This window comes from Brachyhypopomus gauderio, chromosome 7, assembly GCF_052324685.1.
Source record: "Brachyhypopomus gauderio isolate BG-103 chromosome 7, BGAUD_0.2, whole genome shotgun sequence".
In the NCBI taxonomy this organism is placed as follows: Eukaryota; Metazoa; Chordata; class Actinopteri; order Gymnotiformes; family Hypopomidae; genus Brachyhypopomus; species Brachyhypopomus gauderio.
In genome coordinates this window covers 20475304-20501120 of record NC_135217.1, presented here as the reverse complement: position 1 = coordinate 20501120, position 25817 = coordinate 20475304, and the positions used below count along the sequence as shown (strand labels likewise).

Here is a 25817-nt window from a genome sequence, read left to right as displayed (position 1 = left end):
CACCCTACACACTAGAACTTCTCCAAATCAGTGTGGATGTTGGTGTGTAACAATCGATTTCAAGGCTCATCAGGGCTTGATCAAAAACAATATGGCATAATCAAAAAATGTATACTTCAAAATAAGGAGCACAAGAATGTGCATTCCATTTTAATGAATTGCATATTATTAACATACAGTGTTTGAATGAAATGATTGCCTTATTTATTCAGAGGGGTTCCTCAGCAGCACAAACACTTACACCAGTAATGCAGTGTTTTATGTGCTCACAATAGCAGTCAGTCTGGTGCCAAATCCATGAACTTTTGAAAAGGAAGGAACAGAGAAGAGGGGGGAGGGGCTGTCCTCATAGTGAGCTTATGAACACTGTGGCTATATACAGTATATAAATGAATAATCATGAACACACACACACATATATATGTAGCAAGCTTGCTATATATACACCCACATGTGCATATCAATAAATTAGAATTTAAAAAAGTTCATTTATATCAGTAATTCAATACAAAAAGTGAAACACATATAGATTCAGGACAGTGATCTATTTCAAGTGTTTATTTCTGTTAATGTTTGTCATAAAACTATATGTTAAACTTTTGTATTAAATTACTGAAATAAATTACCTTTGTGGTGATATTTTAATTTATTGAGATGCACCTGTACATAGCACCTTGCACAGTTAATGAAGTACTAATCTCTGAAATATAAACATACTGTTTCTCTGCTGAGAACCATAAATAAGTGAAGCACTCTAAAATAAATAATTCTGATAATAATTACTTTTAAAGCATCATACTAAAACAGTGAATTTGTACTTTAAAGAAATCCTTCAAAACATTTCTGATGCTTATTTTGTTTAGGTATGGTGTGCAGACTTTGACATCTGTAGAATCCAAAGTGGTCGAGAGGTTTTTTCAGGGCCGTTGCCTTTGTTTGTAGCAATACCTACAAACACATATTCGTCAAGCATAATATTAAATTATCGATGATAAAGTGAGTTGATAAGATTTTTTTGTTTGTCTTACCCGATGAATATAACAATGACTAACGCCTCAATAACCACAGCTGCAATGAGTCCTGCATGGTTGGGTCCTGGGCAGGGTTCTGGGGTTGGTCCTGGCTCAGGAACTAAAGAAACAATCAAAACAGTGATGGGACTGTTAACTTGTCCAGCAGGCGAACCGTTCTTTACGTCTCATAAAATGGAGGGAATCTTGGAAACCTACTGCACTTTCATAGCAGAACTTGCCTGATTTGACTCATGAGAAACTAGACATAGTTAATTCCAGGACTCTTAGTCTCCAAGACTAGAACATTCCACCTAAAGCCCAGCTTAAGACAATACCAGTACAATACCTTGTATGCCTTCCACCACACTGGTCCCTTGATTACTGTCAACAATGCACGTGTAGTTATGGGCCAGTGTCCTCTGTAGGTAGATTGTGCTGCCGTCTTCAGACATGTCAACAGTGCCATTGGTCGCCTTGATTCCATCCAGCAACCATGTAAATGTAGGGATGTCCCAACAAGTCTCTTGCCTTTGTACAGTACATGTCAAGGACAATGATGCCTTTGGAGTTTCTGTATGTGAGGGAGAGAGAGAGAGATTAAAAAAGGCTCTGGGCTCTGAAAGGACTGTGGGAGATGATTGGTTTATAATCGCCCTTTTCTGGCACTGTTCTTCAAAGTGTTGAATGTGTGCTATAAAGATGGTAAAGTCTATGGGTAAGAAGGATGCTTTAATAAAGCAAAAATGGTATCGCAGATAAAAAGAAAATGGGTCCGTCAAAACTGCTGTGACAGAAAATATGTCATTCTTGATTAGGTCATGTCATTTAAGATTATAAGAGACCATTATGAACTTTATGGTTTAGTACATTTAGTATATTAGGCAATAATGAAGTAATGTGTTTCAGTGTAATCATGTACTTACAGTGGGTTGCAAACTTTTCCATATTTTGTCACATTACAACCACAAACATAAATATATTTCACTGGAATTTAATGTGAAAGACCAACACAAAGTGGTATACAATTGTGAAGTGGAAGGAAAATTATACATGAATCAACATTTTTTTTACAAATAAAAAACTGAAAAGTGCGATGTGCAAAATTATTCAGCCCCCCTGAGTCAATACTTTGTGGAGCCACCTTTTGCTGCAATTACAGCTGCAAGTCTTTTAGGGTATGTCTCCACCAGCTTTGCACATCTAGTGACTGAAATTCTTGCCCATTCCTCCTTGCAAAACAGCTCAAGCTCAGTCAGATTGGATGGACGTTTGTGAACAGCAGTTTTGAGATCTTGCCACAAATTCTCAATTGGGTTTAGGTCTGGACTTTGACTGGGCCATTCTAACACATGAATATTCTTTTTTTTAAAACCACTCCATTGTAGCTCTGGCTTTATGTTTAGGGTCGTTGTCCTGCTGGAAGGTGAACCTCCGCCCCAGTCTCAAATCTTTTGCTGACTCCAACAGGTTTTCTTCCAAGATTGCCCTGTATTTGGCTCCATCCATCTTCCCATCAACTTTGACCAACTTCCCGGTCCCTGCTGAAGAGAAGCACCCCCAGAGCATGATGCTGCCACCACCATATTTGACAGTGGGGATGGTATTTGCAGAGTGATGTGCAGTTTTATTTCTCTGCCACACATAGCGTTTTGCATTGTGGCCAAAAAGTTCAATTTTGGTCTCGTCTGACCAAAGCACCTTCTTCCACATGTTTGCTGTGTCCTCAACATGGCTTCTGGCAAACTGCAAACGGGACTTATGGTTGCCACGCTTGCCACTCTTCTATAAAGACCAGATTTGTGTAGTGCACGACTAATTGTTGTCCTGTGGACAGTTTCCCCCACCTGAGCGGTGGCTCTCTGCATTTCATCCAGAGTCACCATGGGCCTCTTGGCTGCCTCTCTGATCAGTGAACTCCTTGTTCGGCCTGTAAGTTTAGGTGGACGGCCTTGTCTTGGCAGGTTTACTGTGGTGCCATACACCACAGTATTGAACAGTGCTCCGTGAGATGTTCAAAGCTTGGGAAATCTTTTTATAACCTGAGCCTGCTTTAAACTTCACCAAAACCATATTCCTAACCTGTCTGGTGTGTTCTTTGGACTTCATGATGCTGTTTGCTCCCCAATATTCTCTTAATCAACATCTGAGGCCGTCATGGAGCAGCTGTATTTGTACTGAGATTAGATTACACACAGGTGGACCCTTTTGAGTCATTAGCAGGCATCAGGCAACTTCTGAATGCAATTGGTTGCACTCAGGGAAAATGGGGCTGAATACTTTTGCACGTCGCACTTATTAGTTTTTTATTTGTAAAAAATGTTTTGATTCATGTATAATTTTCCTTCCACTTCACAATTGTATACCACTTTGTGTTGGTCTTTCACATTAAATTCCAGTGAAATATATTTATGTTTGTGGTTGTAATGTGAGAAAATATGGAAAAGTTCAAGGGGTATGAATACTTTTGCAACCCACTGCATGTTTAGTTCACATTATGCATATGTGTGCTATACTGTGACCCAGGTCAGGGAGAGTGCTATGGGTAAGAGCACTCTGTTAACTGGTAGTCACTAGGCTACTATACTTGGGTCATTTAGCTGTCTCTGTGTTCAACTGATACATCAGTTGCTTCCGCTAACTCTAGGGAAGTCCATATTAGGAGAGACACATATGTGAGACAAAGTAGCCTGCTGGGCACCTATGTTTTGGAACATGCTGTGCTTAAGATAACCTGCTTGTTAGAACTGCTGAATTGTGTTTAGGATTGTATATAAGCAATAAGGGAACTGGCCCTTGCTTTCAGAGTTGTCATGCTTAGATGAGACTCTCATGTTTGTGTCTGTCTTTTAATAAATTAATCATTTTAACCACGTCTGAGTCCTCATCCATTTTCAGAAAATTTCCATGACACTGCTGTCCTTACTAGAGCCAAAAATATAACCAGAGACACTTACGAACATTTTCCACATTGACAGAGTCAGATCTCTGGGTCCCTTTGTCATTGGTGACAGTAACAGTGTAGGTTCCATAATCACTGTCCTGCACTCCAGTGATCTGCAGCTGCTGGTGGTTCATCTTCACAGACACCCTGGGATCTCTCGTGGCAGCGTTTGTGGCGAGGCGGACCTCCTGAGATCCACTCTTGCGGTCCCACGTCACCAGGCGAATCTCTTCTGTAGGATCTATGTCAAACTGAGCTTTCAGAACCAGTGTCCTGCCCAGAGCCACATTGACAGACTCCCTGCATGGGAACTTCACGGAAAGACCTGGAAGGATCAGTGGCCCTGCAGAGGAAGCGGACATAGGACACTCCACTGCTACAGTTTCCATTTTGACAATATTTGTCACCTATGTGTACTTCAGTCATGGCAAAACGTTTTTCTCGACATGCGGTGGTGTTACTCACTCTCAGCAGTGATCCAGAGAAGGAACAAGAAGCGATGCCATGGAAGCATCGTTGACTGGATGACTTTGGAAAACCACAACACAAACAAGCCCTAAAAAGAACAGATAATGCCATTCAGAGGGGGGTGAAAACAGCAGTTCTCACCATTGGCAACAAACTTCCATCCTTACAAGACATCAGTCGCAATGTCTATTACAGGAACTGTAGTCCACACTCTGTTTACCAGAATGATATCTTGTAGGCACTACTGAAGCATCCAGTCAAGCTGAGAGGGCGAACAGCAGGAATGCTCGTGCAGTCCTGGTCACGGTGATGTGCCATCACGCATCAGTTTAGCACCAACCGTCGATTAACGGGCCTTAAACCCGTTATTTAAAATATATATATTTTTTCTGTTTGTTTTCATTAAATAATTCGTTTCATAGCAAATAATTTGTTTAATAATTTGTCCACGAAATGTCTGTTGTAGTCGTTAATAACCCGGGCATAATGTGACGTGTAATAAGCACTAAAAACACTAATTTAGCAGGGTACACCTTTAGGCTAGCGTTCCCAGCCTAAAGGTGAACACGTTATTTACTTACTTGCGTGTTTATTTATTTATTTAGATATGCACATATGATACGCTTGTAAAAACCAAAGGCAGACGGTTCGGTACCAATGTTGTTACTGTGGTGTTAAGATGATTCACAAGCCAAACGACATCTGTCCAGTATGTGCAACAAATGTCCAAAATACGACAATTTGTAAACGTCAGAGAAAGTAACGAACAAACATCTAGAGTAGACTGGAAAAACTTTCTAAACTTCGTTTAGATGGTGAGTATGAATTTACGTAGAAAAGTAACTATTGGAAAACATTAAATTATAGTCTGAGTCTAATTATAGTTATGGAGTGCTAACACTGTTAAAAAACGCACCGACTTAAAGTAAATTAAACGTGCGACTTAAAGTAAAGTAACCGTGCCGACTTTAAAAAACATCATACTGACGTATAAACACAAGAAGGAAACCATGAACATTTATTTTAGCTAGATAAATAAGGATAACGAAGAAAGAAACGAAACATGAAACATAGGCAGGTTTACGCACCTCGCTGGTCGACACGTATTTGTGACGCAACGTGATGTGTTTGACTAAGGATGGAGCAACTTGTGGGTGCAGGGTGAAGGTAACGTCTTTTCCTTCTCTGGCTTCCCCCAGTCATTCACACTGCAGCATTCCGAAATCTTCAAGACAGGCTCTCAGACAGATTATGTCACTACTTCAAAAGCCAACCAGCACAGCGATAAGATGCTTCGCATTGTTTTGGCCCTAATAAGATCAAATCAACAGGCATTTCTTCTTGTACAAAGGGTTTTGTTCATGTCCTGGAACATTGTTGCATATTATGTGGGCATGGTACAGGGGCTTCCTCTGGGTTCGGATCAGGTGCCACCACCCCTGCCTTAGTGCCCCACAGCACACTGTGTGTGTTTGTGTGTTCGTGTGTGTTTGTGTGTGTTCATGTGTGTTTGTGTGTGCATGTGTGCTCCTGGGGGTGGCTCTCTCATGACGCATCAGGCCTCTCCTAAACATTGCATGTAATACATTTCAATATTCATCCAAAAAAGCTAATATGTTAAAGTTGACGAGAAGACTTTTTAGAGAAATATAATCAGCCACAGATTTTCCAGTTGTGTGTATGAAAACCTTGAAATTAAATAGAAATTAAGTATCATAAAAATACAACCAGATAAATACAAAGTAAATACAAGCAGACAAAGATAATAATAATATTGTCACATTTTTGTCCATGCAACAGAACATGGTCTACCCCATAATGGTAATTTGAAAAAAAAAAAGTTTCCTAATTTTAATGTACTGCAATACTCAGCTAGAGCTGAGGTATCGCCCCATCACCCCTCCCCTGCCAGGGTCCTTGGGCCAAGGCCTTCTTGTTCCTGGCCCGACAGATATGCTACCATTCTGACGCAGCTCATCCTTATCTACAGACCCGAGACATTCAAGACTGTCTGCCTTCAACTCACAAAGAGTGCTCACACAATTTACTACTAGAGAGAGAAAAAGAGGCAAAAAGAGTCTGTAAGGCATATAATGAACAATGTGTCCTAGGCTTAACATGTTTAATATACCTTAATAAAGTGATTTCCATTATACTCACTACTAAGTGTGATCAATACATATGTGTATATTGATGAATATGACAGAAAGACAAAATATGATTTTTCCCCTACAAATACATCTAGCCATGAGAGAACTGATGGGATAATGTGCTATAATGTTGGAGTGGACAAACTCCACCCGGTCCCTAAACTATGAGGTGTCTAACCCCGGTCAGCAGGCACCATCAGCAGGCTGCTCGTGAGCTCCACCCTCGAGCAGGTCCTTTTATCTCGCATCTGACAGCACTTACGTATTCAGCCGTCTGCGATTAACAAGGTGCATCTGTTCCCTAGAGGGTTATTAGATCAGCCACTACAAATGAGTGAAGTGGAAAAAGGTTAAAAAAGAGGCCAGTTGTCCTGTGATAAGATTATGTAATACAAGAATTCTCCACAATAATAATACAACGCCCCCTGCTGTTACGTAAGAGAAACCTACGTGTCCAGTTTTGCTTGTCGGATAAGTCATGAGATTCTGTGGGATTCCCAACAGCTGTCACCAATTTCCTTAAAAGGAAGAATAATAGATATGTAGACTCTTTAGAAATGTTGGACTGGGTTTCACCCTTGTCATATTTCTTTGCTGCTCAATTGTACACCGTGCAATCACAAGGAAGATCTTAATTAATCTTAATCTTAATTGTCAGTCAAATCATAAGCACGCTAAGCACAACAATAAATAAGCAAGCATCATAGATTTGTTTGTACTGTAATATAAAACTGAAACTATATTTGATCTGATTTTGTCTATTAAGGAATAAGATAGATGCCTAATAGACAAAGTAACGCAAATCTGTGCATGGTCTTATATGTCTGCCTTTTTAGACTATCCATAAATCAATCTATAAATTGACTTGTCATGGTGGTTTTGAATTTGCATGATGACAAGCGCTTATGCAGCGAGGAACGGCTAAAGTGCTGTTGAACGTCTGAGCGCCAAACTCCCCAGCTCCCTTTCCTCATTTGACAGTGATGCTTTTCATAATGGTAAGTGGATTCTGTCAGTCAGCACAACTGTGGTACACCGTGTCGGGGGGCGTCTCGTTTGGACTGACAGCTGCCATGTTTCAAGCACACTCATCACCACATCAACAGGATCGAACCGGGAAATGTTCTGGGGTTTGGGCGGATCCGGTTCTCTGACACACTGTGGGAGTCTGGGGGATGGTCACCTTGACAGTGAAACTGTTAGTCGAGGCTGTCTGGAGAGGCAGCAGTTCGAGGCTTCCTCCGTGTCATAGAGGAGGAGCCAATGATAAAGGTCTGGACAAGTGTTGGTAGTGTGACAGTGAGGAGATCATATATTCCTCTATTCAGGATTGTTCTCACTGGTGAGACCCACCTTTACACCTACACACACACACACACGCACAGACACACACACACTCTCTCTCTCTCTCTCTCTCTCTCTCTCTCTCTCTGAAGGACAAGAAGCAGATGCCAAGGACCACAATTGATAATATGTTGAAAAATGTAATACTGCAGTTTCTTTCAGAAACTACTCAAATTATGATCATGGAAATGCATGACAGCATTTCAAGGTTGCTGCTTGAGTTCTCTGTACCTGATGGAAAGGTCCTGCCCACATAGCTCTTCACAATGATTGCTCTTAAGTGGAAGGTTGTTGTAGATGTTGGGCGGGGATTAAGTATTAAGAAATATTAATATTTCTAATGTATACCACCACATGTACAGATTTTCACAGCCTTTGCTCAATGCTTTTTGAAGCACCTTTGGCAATAATTACATCCTCATATAATTACAATGCAATTACATCCTCAACCGTGGCAGCAATTACATGCTTCAAGCTTGACACACCTATGTTTGGTTTTTGGGCCGTTTCTCCCATTCTTCTTTGCAGAACACCTCAAGATTCATCAGGTTGGATGTGGAGCATCAGCGCACATTTTCAGATCTCTCTAGAGATGTTCAATTGGGTTCAAGTCTGGGCTCTGTCTAGGCCTCTCAAGAACATTCATATATATATATATATATATATATATATATATATATATATATATATATATATATATATATATATATATATATATATATATAGAGAGAGAGAGAGAGAGAGAGAGAGAGAGAGAGAGAGAGAGAGAGAGAGTCACAGAACAGCCCCTGACCCCTGTGCTGTCAGAGTCAACTCCCTGTCTCATTGCTATTGTATGTTCTGTGTAACTAAGCCCTAAACACACTTCTCAGTGTCCTTCGAACCCCTCATCCTACAGATATATACAGTATATAGGTCAGAGGCACTGAATGTAACAAGAATTCTGAAAATAAATAAGGTTCAAAATAGAGTAGTAAGAGGAAAAATAGTACAAAAATTATACACACACTATCACACACTGTCACACCATAAAGGCAATAGTTGCACAAAAGACAATTAAACTGCATAACAAGATTATTAGTTTTCATGTCTGTGGTCTCATTGAGAGCAGTGTTAATGAAAAGGTCTGACAGTAGCAGAAAGGAAGTACATACGTTATCTTTCACATCCTCACGTGAATCAGCCCGTCACCAAAAGAGATGCCTAGAGACCTCTGGGTCCCACACGAGGTGGGACACCTTCTCCATCAGGTATGATGATGGAGAACATGTGTCCATCATGGATACCAGCTCAGCCAACATTCTCCTCTCTCCCAAAACCTCCACTGGATTAAGGGGGCATCCTAGAACAGAGATGGCCATCTTAACCAGCTTAAGTCTCTTCCTGTCAGAAGTTGAGATGCTGCTACTTCAGCAGAGCACAATAAAAAAAAAGGGCTGGTCACATCCGAGTGAAAAAAGGTTCTCAGAAGTGCACCACACACTCTAAAAGCCCCGAGTCTCCTCAGTAAATAAAGTTTGCTCACACTGTTCTTGTAGCACGTAGTCTCCAGTCTAATTATTGTTCAGATGAATCCCATGTGCTTACAGGATGTCACTAAAAGTTTACATTCCAATTATTATTACCATTAACCCCCTTTGGTTAACTGAAAACATTTTGCATGGTTAATACTTGTCACAGCCTTTAAAAGTTTACTGTAAAAAAGCAATCCCTGCAAAGTGTAATCTGGTCGATGTGTACTGAAATCAAACTAATGTGCACTTGTGCACTTTTGTGATGCACTAAAGCAATTTCTTTTCTTCTGCTTCTGCATCCACTTGTCTTAACTACAATCATAAGAAAGTCCCTGCAAAAGATAGCACTGGTGACTTACATAGTGAACCACTGTAAAGTCTGCCTGTATAAGTCAATTTACAGGAATGTGAATAATATTTTTATGTCACAGCTAGGGATATGTTCCGCAGCAGATCCGCAGCAGAACGTTGTTTATTTATTTAAATAATTTTAACGGCTTAATCGCAGAAGTGCTTACGTGGAAAAAGCTGTCAAAGCAAAAATGTATTTATAGTAACCTTTTATTTATTTAAATAATTTTGTTGTTGAATTGCAGATACATTGCTGCATATGCTTTTATTATTTTATTGTATTACCATTTAAATAATTATCCAACCTTGTTTAATTATTTCCTGAATATACTGACATTTTTGATTGGCATGTGTAGCAAATCAATTATGAAGGACTGCAGGGCACGATCCTTATTTTGTTGTGCCCTTTCAGAAGAGCTCCTGAAAGTTGGGTGCTTCTCCTGATATCCTCTTTGCCAGTGTTGATCTGTGTACCCTGTGTAGGCCCTGGAGGAAACAGTAATGACAGTGGTGCCATATATTATTATGTCGTACAGGGCGTGAACTTTGTGAGCCTACCACACCAAAATAATGAACCACAACTGAAACCAAATAGTAATCTAGTTTTCCTCGCAGAAATAAACAGATACACATTTCCTACTCTAACTCCCTAAACAAATTAAACATATAAAGTATGTTTTATATATAAACAAGTCAAAAGAGGTTTAAGAAAACAAATTTCAAACAAAAAGAATAGCACACATTCTCTCTAAAGCCATGGCAAGCAGTATCATGTGACCTTGCTGACTACATGCTGTGATACACGAAACCTCCATCATGTATTAAATTTAGCTGAATCTGATCCGTGGGGTGTAGCTGGAGGCAGGTGTGGTATCTATACGTCAGGGCATCAGCCTATAAAGATAATCCTGTGAAAACAAAGGCAGTCACTCCTAGTTGATTAATATGCATATATGCTGAATGGCTATAAAGTGTTACCTGATCACACAGGTGAAGAGCATCACTCTAGTGTGACAGCAGAATCTTCCCATTGTATTGTTGCACCACAGCGCCACATCTGCGACTACTGGTGAGACTGGGATATTGTGGATATAAGCTGTTTAACATGAGCTAAAGCTAACTAGACTCTCGGGTCAACGTTGTGCCAGACGAGCTGACGAGTCCGTATGACAGGAGCCTCGTTGTGTGGTGTTGGTAACATTGCTGTGAATACTCGCCTTCTTCCAGTTACCTTCACACCCTCTAACCGAGTACATTACACTACCCCACACTGAATGTTTATTGTCACGTTGGTATTTATCTGTTTCAATGGATCAGCTGTCGCAAAACAAGCTCTAACACAAAGTCCCAAAGATGGCCCTCCCTCACTGTCATGTAAATGAGCGTGAACAGAGCAATATTAAAAACAGAAAAACTATTTCTGTTTGATATATTTGCGTTCACCCGCCATTATTATATATTGAATGTTTATGCATCAAGATTATCACGCAATGTTTTTCCTGTATTTTCCATCTTAATTTGCGTCAAGCCTAGCGAATTCATACTGGGCAAAAAATATTTCGTTCCCATGGTGGCTGGTGTTTGCGGTGTAGTCGCTTGACTGATAGTCTTACTCAGCACCTCTTTAAAGCAGGTGTACCTTCAAAACAGTTGGACCTTCGGCTGATTCAGGCGAAACTACAAAATCAGGAAGTGAAGACATGTTTCTCTCGCACACCGCAGAATCACGGTTCTCCAGGTGGGTATGACTTGAACATGACAACTAACACGAGTGTACAGTGAGTATGAACTTTCTTTTTGCTACAGACATTGAAATACTGACAAATGTAAGAGATAATATAACGTACGACTAAACTGGTGCTCTATACAAGACTAAATATTTTATGGACTCACAATGTGACAAACGACCTGAAGCTAATAATAATAATAATAGCCTAATGTTTTTTTTCTTCTGAAGCCCGTTTGCGCTGAGATGAACGTCTTGCTACATCCAGCAGTTGGTGTGCTATTAACAGGTACCTATCCCTCTCCTCATGCGCACCCACAACACCCTCTCCCCTACTGTCTTCAGATCCAAGTGTACAAGGTAAAATATGTATGTATTATCTTGTACGCTCGCATAGACGTATACTTCTACCACCACTACTACTACTACTACTACTACTACTACTACTACACAAGGAGTTAAAAATAAAAGTAAAACGTGAAATATTCTCTCATGCTAAGTGGGCATGAACAGGTCTCATCCTACTCGTGTTTAAGCGTGAGAGGTCAGAAATGTGTTTAACCAGTTCAGCTGCATTCATTCAGTTAAACGTGAAGTCCACGGTCTTTATTAAGGTATCTTTACGTGCATTTATTTTGCACTGCATCTTACTTTAACAACAGAAATGTTTGGTTATTTTTGAAGGGAGATACCAACATTAGTTGCAAATATCTGACAAGCATGCTCAACTTTGGACTTGTCTTTTCTCCTGCACATTGTCAGAAAACCATCATAAACTGCTGGTCTTTCTACAACTCTTTTTCAGCACTACTTCCATGGACCACGGTACCCCAGAGCCTGGTGCCGATCCAGTTTCAGATTTCCCCTGTGCAGGTGGCCACGGGAAGCAATGCTGTCTTCACCCTACAGACCACCAAGGACATATTCTCCATCTCCTGGGTCACTCCAAATGGCATTACGCTGGGCCAGTGGATCGGCAGCCAGGCTGAGCTTAACTCGGTCCCCCAGTACCAAGGCAGAATCACCATCACTGCCACCCAGCTCACAATCAGCGCCTGCAAACTCTCTGATGCCGGGAACTACACGGTCACTGTAATACCAACCGCGGTCACTGGACTCCTCACCAACACCCGGTCGGTGCCTCTGAACGTGTTTGGTAAGATGTGCACAGTAAAGCCCAACTGGCCTCTCTGCGGCTACACTGAGGAGTCTTCTGAATTTTCACGTGCATTAGATATGGAGAACATTGAAGTTTGAGTTGTGCACATTTTGTATACTGTAAATGTAAAAAGCTCAGAAACTGCCTAGCAATAACATATTAGTCTCACGACTAGATTTCAAGTCACAGAACAAGTAAAATATAAACATGTTTAAAAATAGCTTACAATTTATTAGACTTGCCATCATATTCATTAAAGTCTTCAGCGTTATGGTATTTTCAAAAAAGCTTTTTTAGACCTGCACTGTTAAACCAATTAGTATGTTTTAAAAAACAACATCAGAAGACCACGACTCCGCAAGATGTGGCCATGCTTGTTTGTCCTTGTCTATAAGGCAGTAATGGCAGAGCTACTGAACTGAGAGGCCACAGATCTAAACCACTTCTCCTGACTTTCCCTCTGTGCGATACAGATGCCGTGACTCAAGTCAGTCTGACTGTGCCCACTGTGGCCATAGAGGGCAGCAACGCGACGCTGCTCTGCACCTGGGCCACAGGGTCAAACACAACCGTGACCTGGAGCAAGAGCAATTCTGGCCTCTCCTCGGACGCCACCGTCAACGGCGGCTCTCTCGTCCTCAACCCGGCCAGCAGGAACGACGCTGGAATATACAGCTGCACCGTCAGCAATCCCGTCAGCGCTCAGACAGCGACGGCGACCCTCACCGTGTACTGTGAGTGCACAGTCATTCCTGCCGTGGGGAGGCGTGGCCTCTGAATGGAGGGCCGGACCTCATTTGAGACCTCATTTGTCTGACTTTTGAAATATTAACTTTATTACAGGGTTTGTGAATTTGTGATTAAGGATCCTCACCATTGGACTGCCTCTGTCACTTACCTATAAAGAGTAACCTTATGACCTTTTGAATTTTGTATAGAGGTCCTTCATCAGCTATGTAAGCAAAGTGCTTTTTGAATATCTCTATTTATGTGTGTATGTGTATGTAGATAGATAGATAGACAGATAGGTAGGTAGTACTATTGTACTGCACACACATGCACACGTACACAATAGCATTCACCAATTGCCACCAATTGATTGTGTATGTGTGTGTACCCCAGATGGTCCGGACACCCCCCAGGTGTCAAAGACATCTTCAGGGTGTGTAGGTGGAGGAGATGTTACAGTAGGCCAGACGATCCAGCTCACCTGTACGTCTGCGTCTATGCCCCCTGCTCTGCTGTCATGGCAATATGGTGGCAAGCCATTGACAACAAGCCAACCATCTGGTGGCACGCTGAGTTTGCAGGTTTTCTCCACCAATCAGAGCGGGCAGTACACCTGTATGGCAAGTAACAGCATCACAGGGGGCGTGTCTCAGCAGCAGCTGACCGTCACTGTTGTGGGTGAGTTCTGGTCAGCACTGCGCCTACTCACGCTGGTTTCTTGGTCGTCTGTGCGTTGGGTGTTTCAATGACCGACCCCCCCCCCCCCCCCCCCCCCCCCCCCCAGGAACATGTCTCAGTGCAGGTGCCGTGGCAGGAATCGTCATTGGCTGCTTCATCGCTCTCGTCTTAATCATCATCGCCATTGTGCTATTACTGCGTCAGCGAAATGGTAAAGTTCGTCTTCCCTCACAGATGTCTTGGTGTTGTAGTGTATATGTGCTATTTTGTGTGTGATTTCAGAAAAAAAATTCATTCGTTCCATCTGTTGCAGTTGATCGGAGACTCAGGGATGTTATTGGAGTTCAGAAGACAAACTTGAACAATGAGCCACCCGTAAGAGAAACATTCTCTCAGACCTGTTTGCCGTTGTCGTTCCCTGGAGTGTCTTTGCCAGTTTGACTTCATGACCCTTTTTCGCAGGTTCGTCCAGCTTCGCACAATACACTCGTCACTTCTGGGATGCGTGGGAACGGGAACACACACAACCTTCCAATCGATGGTCAGACGTCTGCTGCTGTCTGGCACACTGGCCAGGGCAACGGCGAAATGGTGAGGCAGGACGGGCAGCGTGCGCTGGGTCACAATGGGCAGCTTAACACGGGCACATTCCCAAACAATGACCACATCTCAGCTGCTCTCTCACACAATACCCACCAAAATAGCAATTCATATCCGCACAATGGCCCACACAACTCCAGCTCAATTCCCCAGCTGAGCCGAGAGAATCCAGAAATTCTCATACAAACGGGCCGGGCCGAGGCAGGAACTCATACTGTTCTGATAAACCTCAACAGTCTGAACGACGGACAGCAGCACAGCAGCGCCGCCCAACCCCACACTGTTCAGGTCAACCTCACCACACCCCATCAGTCTCCGGGCCAGCCAAACCAAAGTGCTGGACAGCATAATCAGCAAAGCAGTGCGCTGCAGCAGGCCTACCCCAACGTTCGCACTCGCACCGGAGACGTTAGCGGTGCGCCTCAGTCTGCCTTCCACCGAGGCTTAGGAAATAGAGCCCAAGAACCGAGCAGTCTTGTTCAGACTGACCGCTCATATCCCACTAACCAGGGATTAGCCGGCCGTATAACTGACCCTGTGTATCCACAGTCTGTGCCCCGTCATAGACGGCAAAACCGTAGGCGTTCCAGAAGTCCCGAACCCCCAGCAGCTTCCGGCACGCATCTCCATCAGATGCCATGGGACCGCCTTCGGGAAACGCCAGCATACCCCAGTGCTTATGTGGACGAATCGGACAGTTCTGGGTACCAGTCCCCAACATCGCGGTCAGATGCACCGGGAACACGGATTCCTCAGACTCAGAGATGGACATCGCCCGAGGACAGGCGCAGGCAGGCTGCGTCTCAGGCTCAGAGTGGACAATTGCAGAGACGGGAAGCAGAGATTCGCTCTCGCGTGGACCCGACGGCACAGAGGCAGGGTCAACAGACCATGGTCAACATCCCAAGACCCACAGCCCAAGGCACACAGCCCAAAGTCAACAGCCAGGTGCCTGCTGTTCGCCAGAATCCCACCAACCCAGAACAGCCTCGGAACACAACCGTGCCTCAAAACCACACCACTCAAACACGGGCTACTCAACCCACACACGTGATCGCGCAGACCAGGCCAGAAGAGAGGCGGGCTATACCAAACCCACTCAACACTGCACACCCACTTCCTCTCACGCAGACTGCCCTCCAACGTCACGTCACTCAGACTCCCAATCCCTTCCCCAGCCGAATCCATCAGACCCAGGCGGCCCTCAAAGCCCCTCAGCCAAATCACACTCACGCTCTTCCTACCACACAGCTCAACCGACATGGCACGAGGCCTCCGACTCCCCCTGCGGTCCTGAGACCTGCGGAGTTCCAGACGTTACCCCCGCAAACCTCTGGAACAGGCCCACGCGGAGCAACCTGCAAGGCGACCCGACGTGCACAAACACACGAGGACACACCAGCACAGCAGCCCGCATAGACACACAGGGCACCATCACGCGCACACCAGCAGGAACCCAGCACATACTAACCAGGTGAACGTTTTGAGCTCAAAATGAAGGACTGATGTGTCATGCCTGTGGTTTCTCAGTTTTTCCACTGTCTGATGACCGTAACCACTTGCATGTTGCAATCACTTGTGCAGGCAGACTTAATAATAACATTTATATTCAGAAGGCACACAGTTGATACTGTTCCGTTTTTTTTTCTGTTTGGTGGACAGTTGTACCTACAGGAGTTCTTCTGGGCCAGCTGTGTGTTCTGGGCCTCATGTGCTGTATTTTGATTCAGCACTTTGCCACGAGTGTCATTTTGCCGGCGTGCCGACTCTCCGTGTCCGTGTGTTGGACTCATTCTAAACGCATCCTGTTTCTTTCTCTCCTAGCAGATCCAGAAGAGCAGAGCCAGGCTGTGAGACAGTCCAAAGCACAACACTGACACACGTTTCCATGATACACAGCGTAGGGGAGCAGCCGATATTCTGCGTTGCCTTACTCCTTCCATCCAGTACAGTATACTCAGTGGTTCTTCGGCTTATTTCAGATCCCATGTGTTCACGATAAGGCTAACGTACGTGTTATCCTAGCTAGCCTTTATAACCAAATCACCCGTCATTGTAAATACAACCTACAACTCAAACAGTGCTACTCAGGGATTATTCCAATTGATTCAGGCTTGGATATGATTCAAGCAATACTTCCCAACGCGGAGTGAAGCGTGGGTCTAGAGGACAGAGGACACTACCTGGGTCCAAACAAAACGGAAGGTGTTCAGAAGATGTTAAATGATAAATAATGGACTAAGGGTTGGATGAGTTCTCATGCGGCTGTTTATTGTTGTTCATGCTTTTCACGACACTACTCTGTTAGAAGGTCCCTCGTGATGAAATGCTTGGTTAGCTATGACTGAGAACCACCAAATATATTGGTGGGCTTATATTAATTATGCGCATTTATTTAATTTGAATGACTTGGAAAATGGTAATGACTGCATCTTTAAGCAGTGGAGGTTACCATGAAGAGCTCATTTAAATGTTTTATTTAAAAAGAATTTAAAAAATAATTTTTTATGTATATAAAAAAATGCTGATTAATTGTAATTAATTAATTGTTTTTTTGGTTTTTTATTAATTTATTTCATTTATTCATTTGATTTGCCATTCATTTGATTGTCAAATCTGAGATTAAATTCATATTGCAGAGCTTGGACTAAACTGATTTAATTTTCAGTTATATGCAAAACGACAGTTTTAGCAAACAGAACAGGTAACCAAATGCTGGCCATAAACAATTTCATTATTGTATTTAGCACTGTAATCACATTCATAAATGCCTTTTAGTGGAAGAGACCTGAAGATCAAGAAACACATCAAATATATCTAACACAATTACCCACCAAGGCAGAACATTTGCATGAATTCAGATTTCCACAAACGGGTTCTTCTACATTTTTTATCTCAGCATCACGGACGTAATTTTGGGGGGGGACGGGGGGGACATGTCCCCCCCACTTTTTCAAAAGCCTGCTTTGGTCCCCCCCAGTTTTTACGGTTAAAACCAAATATTTAAATAGCGACGAATCCATGTCCCCCCCACTTTTGAAATCAAAATTACGTCCATGCTCAGCATCCACCTGTGAAAACCAGTACCATATTGAGATCTAACAAGAAATTATTACTATAGTGAATTCTAATACAATAGAAACCAATAACAGCATTAAAATAAAACAAAACAAAAATGTTACATCGTTTCTATTCATGTATATTTCTCCTTTATTATGAAGAGACTATACAAAAGTGACGTGTTTGGGGGTTTTATGGTGGTATTGCACCTGTCCTTGTTTGATTCAGTATTTCTTCCGAGTATCTGCACTGATTCCTGTATTTAGCAGTATTCTATTTTAACAGCATCTTTGCCGAAGTATAGATACGAAGTATAGATTCTAGAATACTTTCTATGCATTGATGAAGCATTTTTATAAGTAGGTTTGGGGTACGAGCTGGGGTGGGCAATACATTTTCCCAAGGGGCCACATGAAAAATTGCAAATGTTTTACAGGGCCAGACTAACTAGTTTTTCGTTACCCCACGTATAAAAATCAGTAACTGGGTTGTATCACAGCTCCATGCTGATCTCCATGCAGATCTCCATATAGATCTCCATGCAGATCTATAACTCCACATATATAGATCAGTAACTGGGCTGTATCATCACAGCTCCACATATATAGATCAGTAACTGGGCTGTATCACCACAGCTCCACATATATAGATCAGTAACTGGGCTGTATCATCACAGCTCCACATATATAGATCAGTAACTGGGCAGTATCACCACAGCTCCACATATATAGATCAGTAACTGGGCTGTATCATCACAGCTCCACATATATAGATCAGTAACTGGGCTGTATCACCACAGCTCCACATATATAGATCAGTAACTGGGCTGTATCATCACAGCTAACCATTCATCAAACAAACTCAGCACAATGATATATTTTTGTTTGTACAATGCTAGTGGCAGTGTTTGAAGAAGTGAAAGTTCTCTGTTTGTGCATACACTGGATTTAATTCTACTTTAAGAGAATGATGCCTGCCAGGAGTGTATCAAGCTTGGACAGGGGGTGGATGGTGTCATGTTTCGGAAAGTGTGCTACATCTGTTTGCTACGTCCCTGGTGTCTGCTACAGAATTCACACTTCAAGCTAGTTCCTCTCCACTGATGCTCTAACGTATGTGACCAATTCAAATACATAGTGATACATTCTTTTTGCTATGCAATCTTCTTTGAAAGTTGGACAGATCCCTCTGGATCCCCCTGAATCCCTCCTTTTTCTTTATTGCTTGGTATTGAGGACAAAGTAGATTCCACAAATCAGATGTTTAGCTAAATGTGAATGGACTTCAATTTATAACATTGTAATCCAAAATCGCTACAAAGTAAATCAGCTACAGATATCAATAGCTACGCTTTGTAATATTGTCACTGGTGTCACGGGTGCTTATAAATATGTGTGTGTGTGTGTGTGTGTATGTGTATATATATTAGTTCTATGTATATATCTTCAGTTAGATATTCATCTCTCACACACTTCCCACAAAGAGCACTCCATGACCATATTTGGACATGCCTCAGCAGTAACTAGTTTCATAGAAATACCACAGAGGTTAAGGTGCTCAAACCCTTACTAGGGACTAGAAATTAGTCCTGTGGTACACAGGATGTACACATATGCAAGCCACTAGTGCTATAGTTCAGTTTACTTACAAGAAATTACGGCAATGAACCATAACAGTAAATACTAAAGTCTAAAAAAGAACAAATAAATAAAACAGTATTCATTTTGAAAAAAAAAAAAAGTCAAAAATCATAATTACATCTATTAATTTCTCTGGTCACTAGTCAGTAAAGTATCTGATAAGTGAAGCGGAAATGTGGGTATGGTATTTCCTGGTGTCACTGGTGTTTTCAAGCATCACTGCAATAAATAGCATGTGTGCAATGTGTCAGAGTTAAGAGTAGAACATACACAAGGTAAGTCTTGTATTCCTACAGCCTTCCCTGGTTTAAATGTTTTAGCATTTACTAAACATGCAAATGTTGTGCTTGGCTTCTCCAACAAGACCTACCTCCCCAAAAATGTGTGATGTAATTATTTGATATGGAATGGATTAACTGTGATGTATTGCTTTTGTTGCTTAGTATCAAACTCACCTGTGGGCCTATAACTCAATTTATACACAATTACAGGCGGTGACTGATTTCCATAATCAGTTTGGTCTAGTGACCGTCAAGTTCTCCATCGATGGCCAGTTTCTGGCCAAAGGACGACCGTTGACTGTATATTTGTGGATGATGGACCACGCTGGGCATGACTGACACATGTATAAAAACTCCAGCAACACTGTTATCCCAGTAACACTCAAATCAGTCCAGTCAGCACAAGTGGTGAAGGGGGTTGAACATGCCTAACAGAACGTGCATAGCACCATATTTTTAAATTAAAGCAGCTAGTACGATCATATCAGATACTAGTAGGATTATGATACTTGTTGTGCAGAGATGTGGGTTACCACAGGAATGTAAAAATGATTATGGTTATTGTTTGGTTGGTTTCAAATTATGGGTATTGTTTCGAGTGCATCACAGATAAAAAAAAAAGTGGAAGCAACTTTAATTGAATGCAGAAATTTAAAAAGTTTTAAAGACAACTTGCTTTCAAAAAAAGCCTTTATCTGTTTCTACAGATAACTCATTTCCAATCTACAATGATTCCGGGGAGTGAAGTTAGCAAGATCATCCTAGCTGTGGACACCATTACGCTGGTCCTGGGTCTACCAGCCAACCTGTTAGCCTTCTACATCTTCTGCCGAAAGCTGAAGCAGAACGGCAAACCCATCGATGTCCTCCTCCTCAGCCTCACCATCTCGGACCTCATCTTCCTCTTCCTCCTCCCCTTCCGCATGAAAGAGGCGATCGACGTGGAATGGAAAATGAGCGACTTCTTTTGTCCGCTGTCAAATTTCATCTTCTACACCACCATCTACAGCAGCACCTTCCTCCTTACGGCCATCAGTGTGGAGCGTTACCTGGGGGTGGCCTTCCCCATCAGGTACAAACTCAAGCGCCAGGTCAGAGGTGCTGTGGTCGCCAGTGTTGTGTTCTGTCTGGTTTGTATGGCACACTGTAGTGTCATCTTTTTTGTGGAGTACTCGTACAGCAATACCACAAATGGGTTGCAGCCAAAGCGGAACACCTGCTACGAGGAGTTCACGAATGAACAATTATCAGTGCTTCTGCCAGTCCGTCTGGAGATGTTCGTAGTGCTTTTTTGTGTCCCTTTCACGATCTGCTGCTTCTGTTATATCAGCTTCATCCGCATCCTCTCCCGGCTGCCCAACATTAACCCCAAGAAGCGTTTCAGGGCCATCGGTCTCTCCTTGTTCACCCTCCTGGTCTTCATCATCTGCTTCCTGCCTTTCAATGTGTCCCATGTGGAGGGTTACATTACATGGACTAATCCTGAGTGGAGACATACTGCACTACTCACCAGCACCTTAAACGCCTGTTTGGACCCCTTCATCTTCTATTTCTCCTCTGCAGCAGTCCGGGGGACACTCAACAACCTCATACAAAGACTTGTCAGACGAATGAACTCGTCCGGCTGCTGTCCAAATGTAAACTGCACCAGTGTTGAGGAGACCACCCAGAGCTCCACCAACACTTTGCACTAGATTCAGTAGATGCCTTCCGTCTAGATTCAGTAGATGCCTTCCGTCTAGATTCAGTAGACTTTTTGCCACTAGATTCAGTAGACTTTTTATGCTTGCATTTTGTAAAAATAGAATGCTGACTCTATACCAGTACTAGACTAAGATGAAACTCTAGACCAAGTTTAGGTTTTTATGATGATGAACAATGACCATATGTTCAAAAGCCCAGCTCTAGGGAACTCCCAAAGCTCAGATTGTGCTACTGTACTGTACTGTACTACTGTGAGTCTGGGGATTCATTTCTAGTATCCCAGGACGGCGCAATATTCATGGCCAGTTTTCCATGAGAGTGTACCTGCTTCCCATCTCTGGAGGTCATGTGTCTCTCTCTCTCTCCTGTTCAGTTGGACACTAGGCAATCATGTTCATCTGGTTGGTTACATGTGAACAGTCCTCTTTTGGGTGACATACACAGCATGCAGAGCAGCAACTTAAAAATAGCAACTGACTGCATGTATGAGTCTTTGAGGAAGCACATTACTCCTCATCCTTTCAACAGTAAAGCGATGGAAGTTATGTGACCAGTTTGAAACAGGAAATGTAGTGTGTTATCTTTTACACTTTAGTTTTTACACTTAAATAACAATTATGCTTTTTACTTTTTACTTTTCCAATGGAGAAAAAGATATTATTCATTCAAACCTTTACTGGAACAAAAATAATTGTTTTGATTCCATAAATTATACTCTAGCAAGTCACCAACCCACAAATCAAGTCTCAGGTTTTTAAAAGTACTGCATTAAAAGTACTTTTTAATTAGTCATGCCCAATTATTTTACTTGTTTCGGTAAATGCTCTTCGCAGGTTCATTTGGTCGAAAACCTGATAAATGGTAAGTAAAAGCAAATGAAGTAAATTGGCTTTTGTCCAGCAGAGGGCGCTATGGATCAGTGACTCCATACAAAATCTCATAATTACGAGGATCAGAATGGCGTTTCTCTCCATGTAACACATCAAGTCTCAACCAAAAATGTGACAGGTTGACAACATTAATGGGACATTATAAAGTTTGTAATTAATAATATTTCCAATATTTCACGTCCCCCCAAAATGTTTGATAATATAATGCAATGAATTCTTGCAATAATTATTTTTTCATCACCTTACAACTTATCACGAATTTTTTTTTAGAAACACTGATATTTGCATTGCAAACAGCTTCAACTCTAACTTGTAACCATGGAGTTAAACTGCAACCGACATTTCTGTAATGTTATTAATCACTTTTGTAATATTAATCATTTTTGTAATGTTATTACTGTTATTACTGTTATTTTCTACAGGAATGTCAGTGTTGTATTGGTTTTGTTGTATTAGTTCTGGTTAACTATTTGCGAAATAAAAATTAATGGATTAACTACACAATACATATCCAGGCTACTAGTGCCTCATATCTTATTTTAGAGTTTGTAAATCTTGTAAGTCTTGTAGGTTTGAGATTTCTTCAATTGACATATGATACACATGCATTGATGGCAGAAATGTAACAGTTGTTTTGTATTTGAGGTAAGATGTTACTCCCAAGGAATACATGGAGTTACAATCGATAGGTAAAGCTCTTGCCTTGTACAAGGACAAATGGATCTGCATAACACCTCTGTACCTGTTCACTCAGCTCACACAGCTCAAAGGATTTCTGAGTAATTACAGTCTAAGAAAATAAGTCTTATTATCACATAGATTCATCTATCAGTTCCAACAACTGTATCCATTGAAATGTCAGGAGAAGCAGAGTGGATCACCACCTCTGCCGATTAAATGTGAGGCACATTCAGGGATATTGGAAGAACAGTTACATGCAGCTTTCTTGCTAAAAGAGGCCTGTGAATGGGAAGTGTGTGTGTGTGTGAGTGTGTGTGTGTGTGTGTTTGTGTGAGTGTGTATGCATTTGTGTGTGTGTGTGTGTGTGTGAGAGAATGTGTGTGTGTGTGTGTGTGTGTGAGTGTGTTTGTGTGAGTGTGTGTGCGTGTGTGGGTGTATGTATGAGAGTGTGTATGCATTTGTGTGTGTATCTGTGTGTGTGTGAGAGAGGTGCTTCCTCTGACAGACAATGTGGCTTTCACAGCTTTGGTGAGAACAAAGTTTAGTTGACTTATATGTGTTAAACATAAAGAGGATGTTCCTGTCCTGTAGCCCTCCAGAGCATCAGCATGATGAATTTAATGTTGGCTTCATGCTAGAGGATTAAATTCATATTAATATAATATTGTAGTGCTGCAGGGTACTTGGAGCCCAAAACTGTCTAGGCCTTCTTGACACCACTTGCATTTTCTAGAACAACATCTACATCTAGAGCTGAAATGTCCAAAGAGGAAAAACAAAATATGAATGTCTGGCCCTAAATGTTTTGTTTTTGTTCAATAATTGTGGTTTCATATTATAACTCACTCTGTGTATAAGTACAAGCAATCACAGAATGAGACATCTCCGCTATCTTTCAAACCCCCTGCTCTCAAGGAGGCCCAACTGGAAGAGTCTTGGCAAGAATGCAAGGACCCTTGACAGCCCTGCCATCTACCAGACCCCACTGTAATGTGCTGGACCAGTGAAGGCTGCATCTGTTGGTCACTCAGGGACACACACTCACATGAAAGTTGGCTATGCACTTCCCCAGTACAGTGCAATCCAATCCCAATGTAATTCAACAATCGATCCTCTAGGAGGCATTTTGATCCTATTAACTACCTCACTGATTTGTTCAAGCACTGAACATCCTCTCCAGTTTGGGTACGTGCCCTATCGTTTGCCTTAGTGAGTACCAAGCTGGTCCCAAGCTGGTGATTGGACCCTTCATATTAAAGATCTAAAGATTAAGAATCTCTGGCCTTGTTTGCAATTGTAAGGCATATTCAGGACCTGTTGATGGCACAACAGTATCTGGTTAATCACTGTATTCCAGATCTGGGGGTAAAATTAACCTCCATGCCCAGAATTACAAGTGTAATAACACCCAGTGAAGTCTTGCATGGCTGAGCAGTACACCATCACCATCACTAGTACACAAGCATCAGTGGTATTTCCAGAGATTCTTTCTAGTCTTTGGCAATGGTGAGATGTAGTACCATGGTTCTTATGTTGTAGAGTGAAAGCAATGAGCACATCTCTGCAATTAACTGCTCCTCAAAAAGTATCTTCTGGTCAGAATGCAGTTTGAATGGAGAAGTGCAATTTTATTTGTACCTCCAATCTACTGAGATCAACTGCCACTGTGGCTATAGTGCTTGTTCCAATGCCTCTACATTAAAACACTCTTTAACCCAAGACTTTTCCCATAATGGCCCACATCCAATTAATTTGGCTACTGATTTACCTCTAGCCACTATATAACAGTTCTCAGTTCTGAATTTTTTCACTGCTCCCCTGTCTGGTCTCCTGGACCATCTGTGTTCAAAACAGCTCAGCATGCTTCCATCTCCATGGGCTGCTACCATCTTTACCCCTTAGCTTCATGTAAATGCCATTTCTTTACAAGCAACCATTTGCCATGGTGTAAGTTCAAGCCTGTCACCTCTGGATATAAAACAGCCAAAGCCAGAAGGCATGCCAGTGAACTGCCATAAACCAGACAGAGTTGAGAAAGCTGGTTGCGAGTACGTGTTCGCAGGTCATCTGCCAGACTTGAGGTCCAGGGAGGAGAACTGGTGATGCCCTCAAATGACTCACTGCCCCTGGGCAGAGGATATTCACTATCGGCTCACAGAAGTGCCAGATGCCATCTTGTTTCAGCACAATTGACACAACTGACATCCAGTAATAAACGCTGAATATCTGACAGTAAAAAAAAAATCTCTTTCTTCAAGAATTGTTTCACTACTGTTTCATGACTAGAAACAAGAGAATATACATAGACACAGAACATTTTCTGTGTCTGTTTCATGGCATATCCCATTGGTACCGCACATTCCAGAGAGAGAGCTGAAAAGATCCTGCTAACTCGTCAGTTGTTTGTCCATTATGATATTACTCCAACACAGATTTGGCTGTGGCCTCCAGGAGAACCAGGAGAACCATGCAGGAGAACCGACCAGTCCATACTCGCAGTGTGTGATGCGTGGTTTGACTAATCAAAGTCTGTTTTCACTGTGGATCTGAGTGATGTCTGAAGGTGTCACAAGATGCTGAGCAACTACTGGTGCAACAGTAACTGCTCAACTCCTGAGGATGCTCTTTTACGCATTGTTCTCATTGGTTAAGATCAATACGGGGTTACCTTGACAGTGATAATTTGGAAAGGTGTGCCCTTTTTCACTGTACACAGAACTGTAGGATGTCTGTGCAGAGCTCTTCTCCCTCTGTGTAGACCCCTCCTCCTTCCTGCATAGACCCCTCCTCCCTCCTGAGTAGACCCCTCCTCCCTCTGTGTAGACCCCTCCTCCCTCCTGCGTAGACCCCTCCTCCCTCCTGTGTAGACTCCTCCTCCCTCCTGTGTC

The 25817-nt window shown here is 42.3% G+C and overlaps 3 protein-coding genes and 1 long non-coding RNA gene across 9 annotated transcripts; 2 read left to right on the top strand and 2 right to left on the bottom strand.

The window, feature by feature from the left end:
- Positions 1-112: 112 nt before the first annotated feature.
- Positions 113-6193, bottom strand: LOC143519236 (uncharacterized). Its single transcript, XM_077012456.1, has 6 exons — positions 5511-6193; positions 4420-4510; positions 3968-4297; positions 1360-1584; positions 1029-1131; positions 113-948 (listed from the first exon to the last, which is right to left on the bottom strand). The coding sequence occupies exons 2-6, from the start codon at positions 4466-4468 to the stop codon at positions 918-920; spliced, it is 738 nt and encodes a 245-aa protein (XP_076868571.1). The 5' UTR covers positions 4469-4510; positions 5511-6193; the 3' UTR covers positions 113-917.
- Positions 6194-8691: 2498 nt separating this feature from the next.
- LOC143519232 (uncharacterized) lies at positions 8692-14129 on the bottom strand. Of its 2 annotated transcripts, none has more exons than XR_013132386.1 (3): positions 13877-14129; positions 10117-10267; positions 8692-9258 (listed from the first exon to the last, which is right to left on the bottom strand). It is a non-coding gene; the product is annotated as an uncharacterized LOC143519232 (long non-coding RNA). The 2 variants fall into 2 exon arrangements; XR_013132385.1 differs by lacking the exon at positions 13877-14129 and adding an exon at positions 10760-11155.
- LOC143519230 (cell adhesion molecule CEACAM6) lies at positions 11388-17313 on the top strand. 5 transcript variants are annotated; one of them, XM_077012447.1, is made up of 10 exons: positions 11388-11519; positions 11739-11796; positions 12313-12663; positions 13140-13400; positions 13789-14073; positions 14180-14284; positions 14387-14448; positions 14536-14664; positions 15925-16147; positions 16501-17313. In XM_077012447.1, exons 2-9 carry the CDS (start codon positions 11754-11756, stop codon positions 16090-16092), a joined length of 1404 nt encoding a protein of 467 aa, XP_076868562.1. In that variant the 5' UTR covers positions 11388-11519; positions 11739-11753; the 3' UTR covers positions 16093-16147; positions 16501-17313. The 5 variants fall into 5 exon arrangements, with proteins under 5 accessions (XP_076868562.1, XP_076868564.1, XP_076868563.1 ...); XM_077012449.1 differs by lacking the exon at positions 15925-16147; XM_077012448.1 differs by lacking the exon at positions 15925-16147 and having other exon boundaries at positions 16498-17313.
- Positions 17314-19598: 2285 nt separating this feature from the next.
- LOC143518244 (free fatty acid receptor 3-like) lies at positions 19599-22647 on the top strand. Its single transcript, XM_077010703.1, has 2 exons — positions 19599-19998; positions 20362-22647. Exon 2 carries the CDS (start codon positions 20383-20385, stop codon positions 21346-21348), a length of 966 nt encoding a protein of 321 aa, XP_076866818.1. The 5' UTR covers positions 19599-19998; positions 20362-20382; the 3' UTR covers positions 21349-22647.
- The last annotated feature ends 3170 nt before the right edge of the window (positions 22648-25817 follow it).

What these genes read in the sequence shown, in the direction of transcription:
- LOC143519236 (XM_077012456.1), bottom strand. Translation starts at nt 4,468, where the DNA reads ATGCTTCCATGGCATCGCTTCTTGTTCCTTCTCTGGATCACTGCTGAG. An exon ending in TCTCTGGATCACTGCTGAGA is followed by an intron (nt 4,298 to 4,419) that starts GTGAGTAACACC and finishes CTTCCTCTGCAG; the next exon opens with GGCCACTGATCCTTCCAGGT. An exon ending in TGTGGTGGAAGGCATACAAG is followed by an intron (nt 1,132 to 1,359) that starts GTATTGTACTGG and finishes TTGTTTCTTTAG; the next exon opens with TTCCTGAGCCAGGACCAACC.
- LOC143518244 (XM_077010703.1), top strand. Translation starts at nt 20,383, where the DNA reads ATGATTCCGGGGAGTGAAGTTAGCAAGATCATCCTAGCTGTGGACACC.
- LOC143519230 (XM_077012445.1), top strand. Translation starts at nt 11,754, where the DNA reads ATGAACGTCTTGCTACATCCAGCAGTTGGTGTGCTATTAACAG. An exon ending in GCTGACCGTCACTGTTGTGG is followed by an intron (nt 14,074 to 14,179) that starts GTGAGTTCTGGT and finishes CCCCCCCCCCAG; the next exon opens with GAACATGTCTCAGTGCAGGT. An exon ending in ACTTGAACAATGAGCCACCC is followed by an intron (nt 14,449 to 14,535) that starts GTAAGAGAAACA and finishes CCTTTTTCGCAG; the next exon opens with GTTCGTCCAGCTTCGCACAA.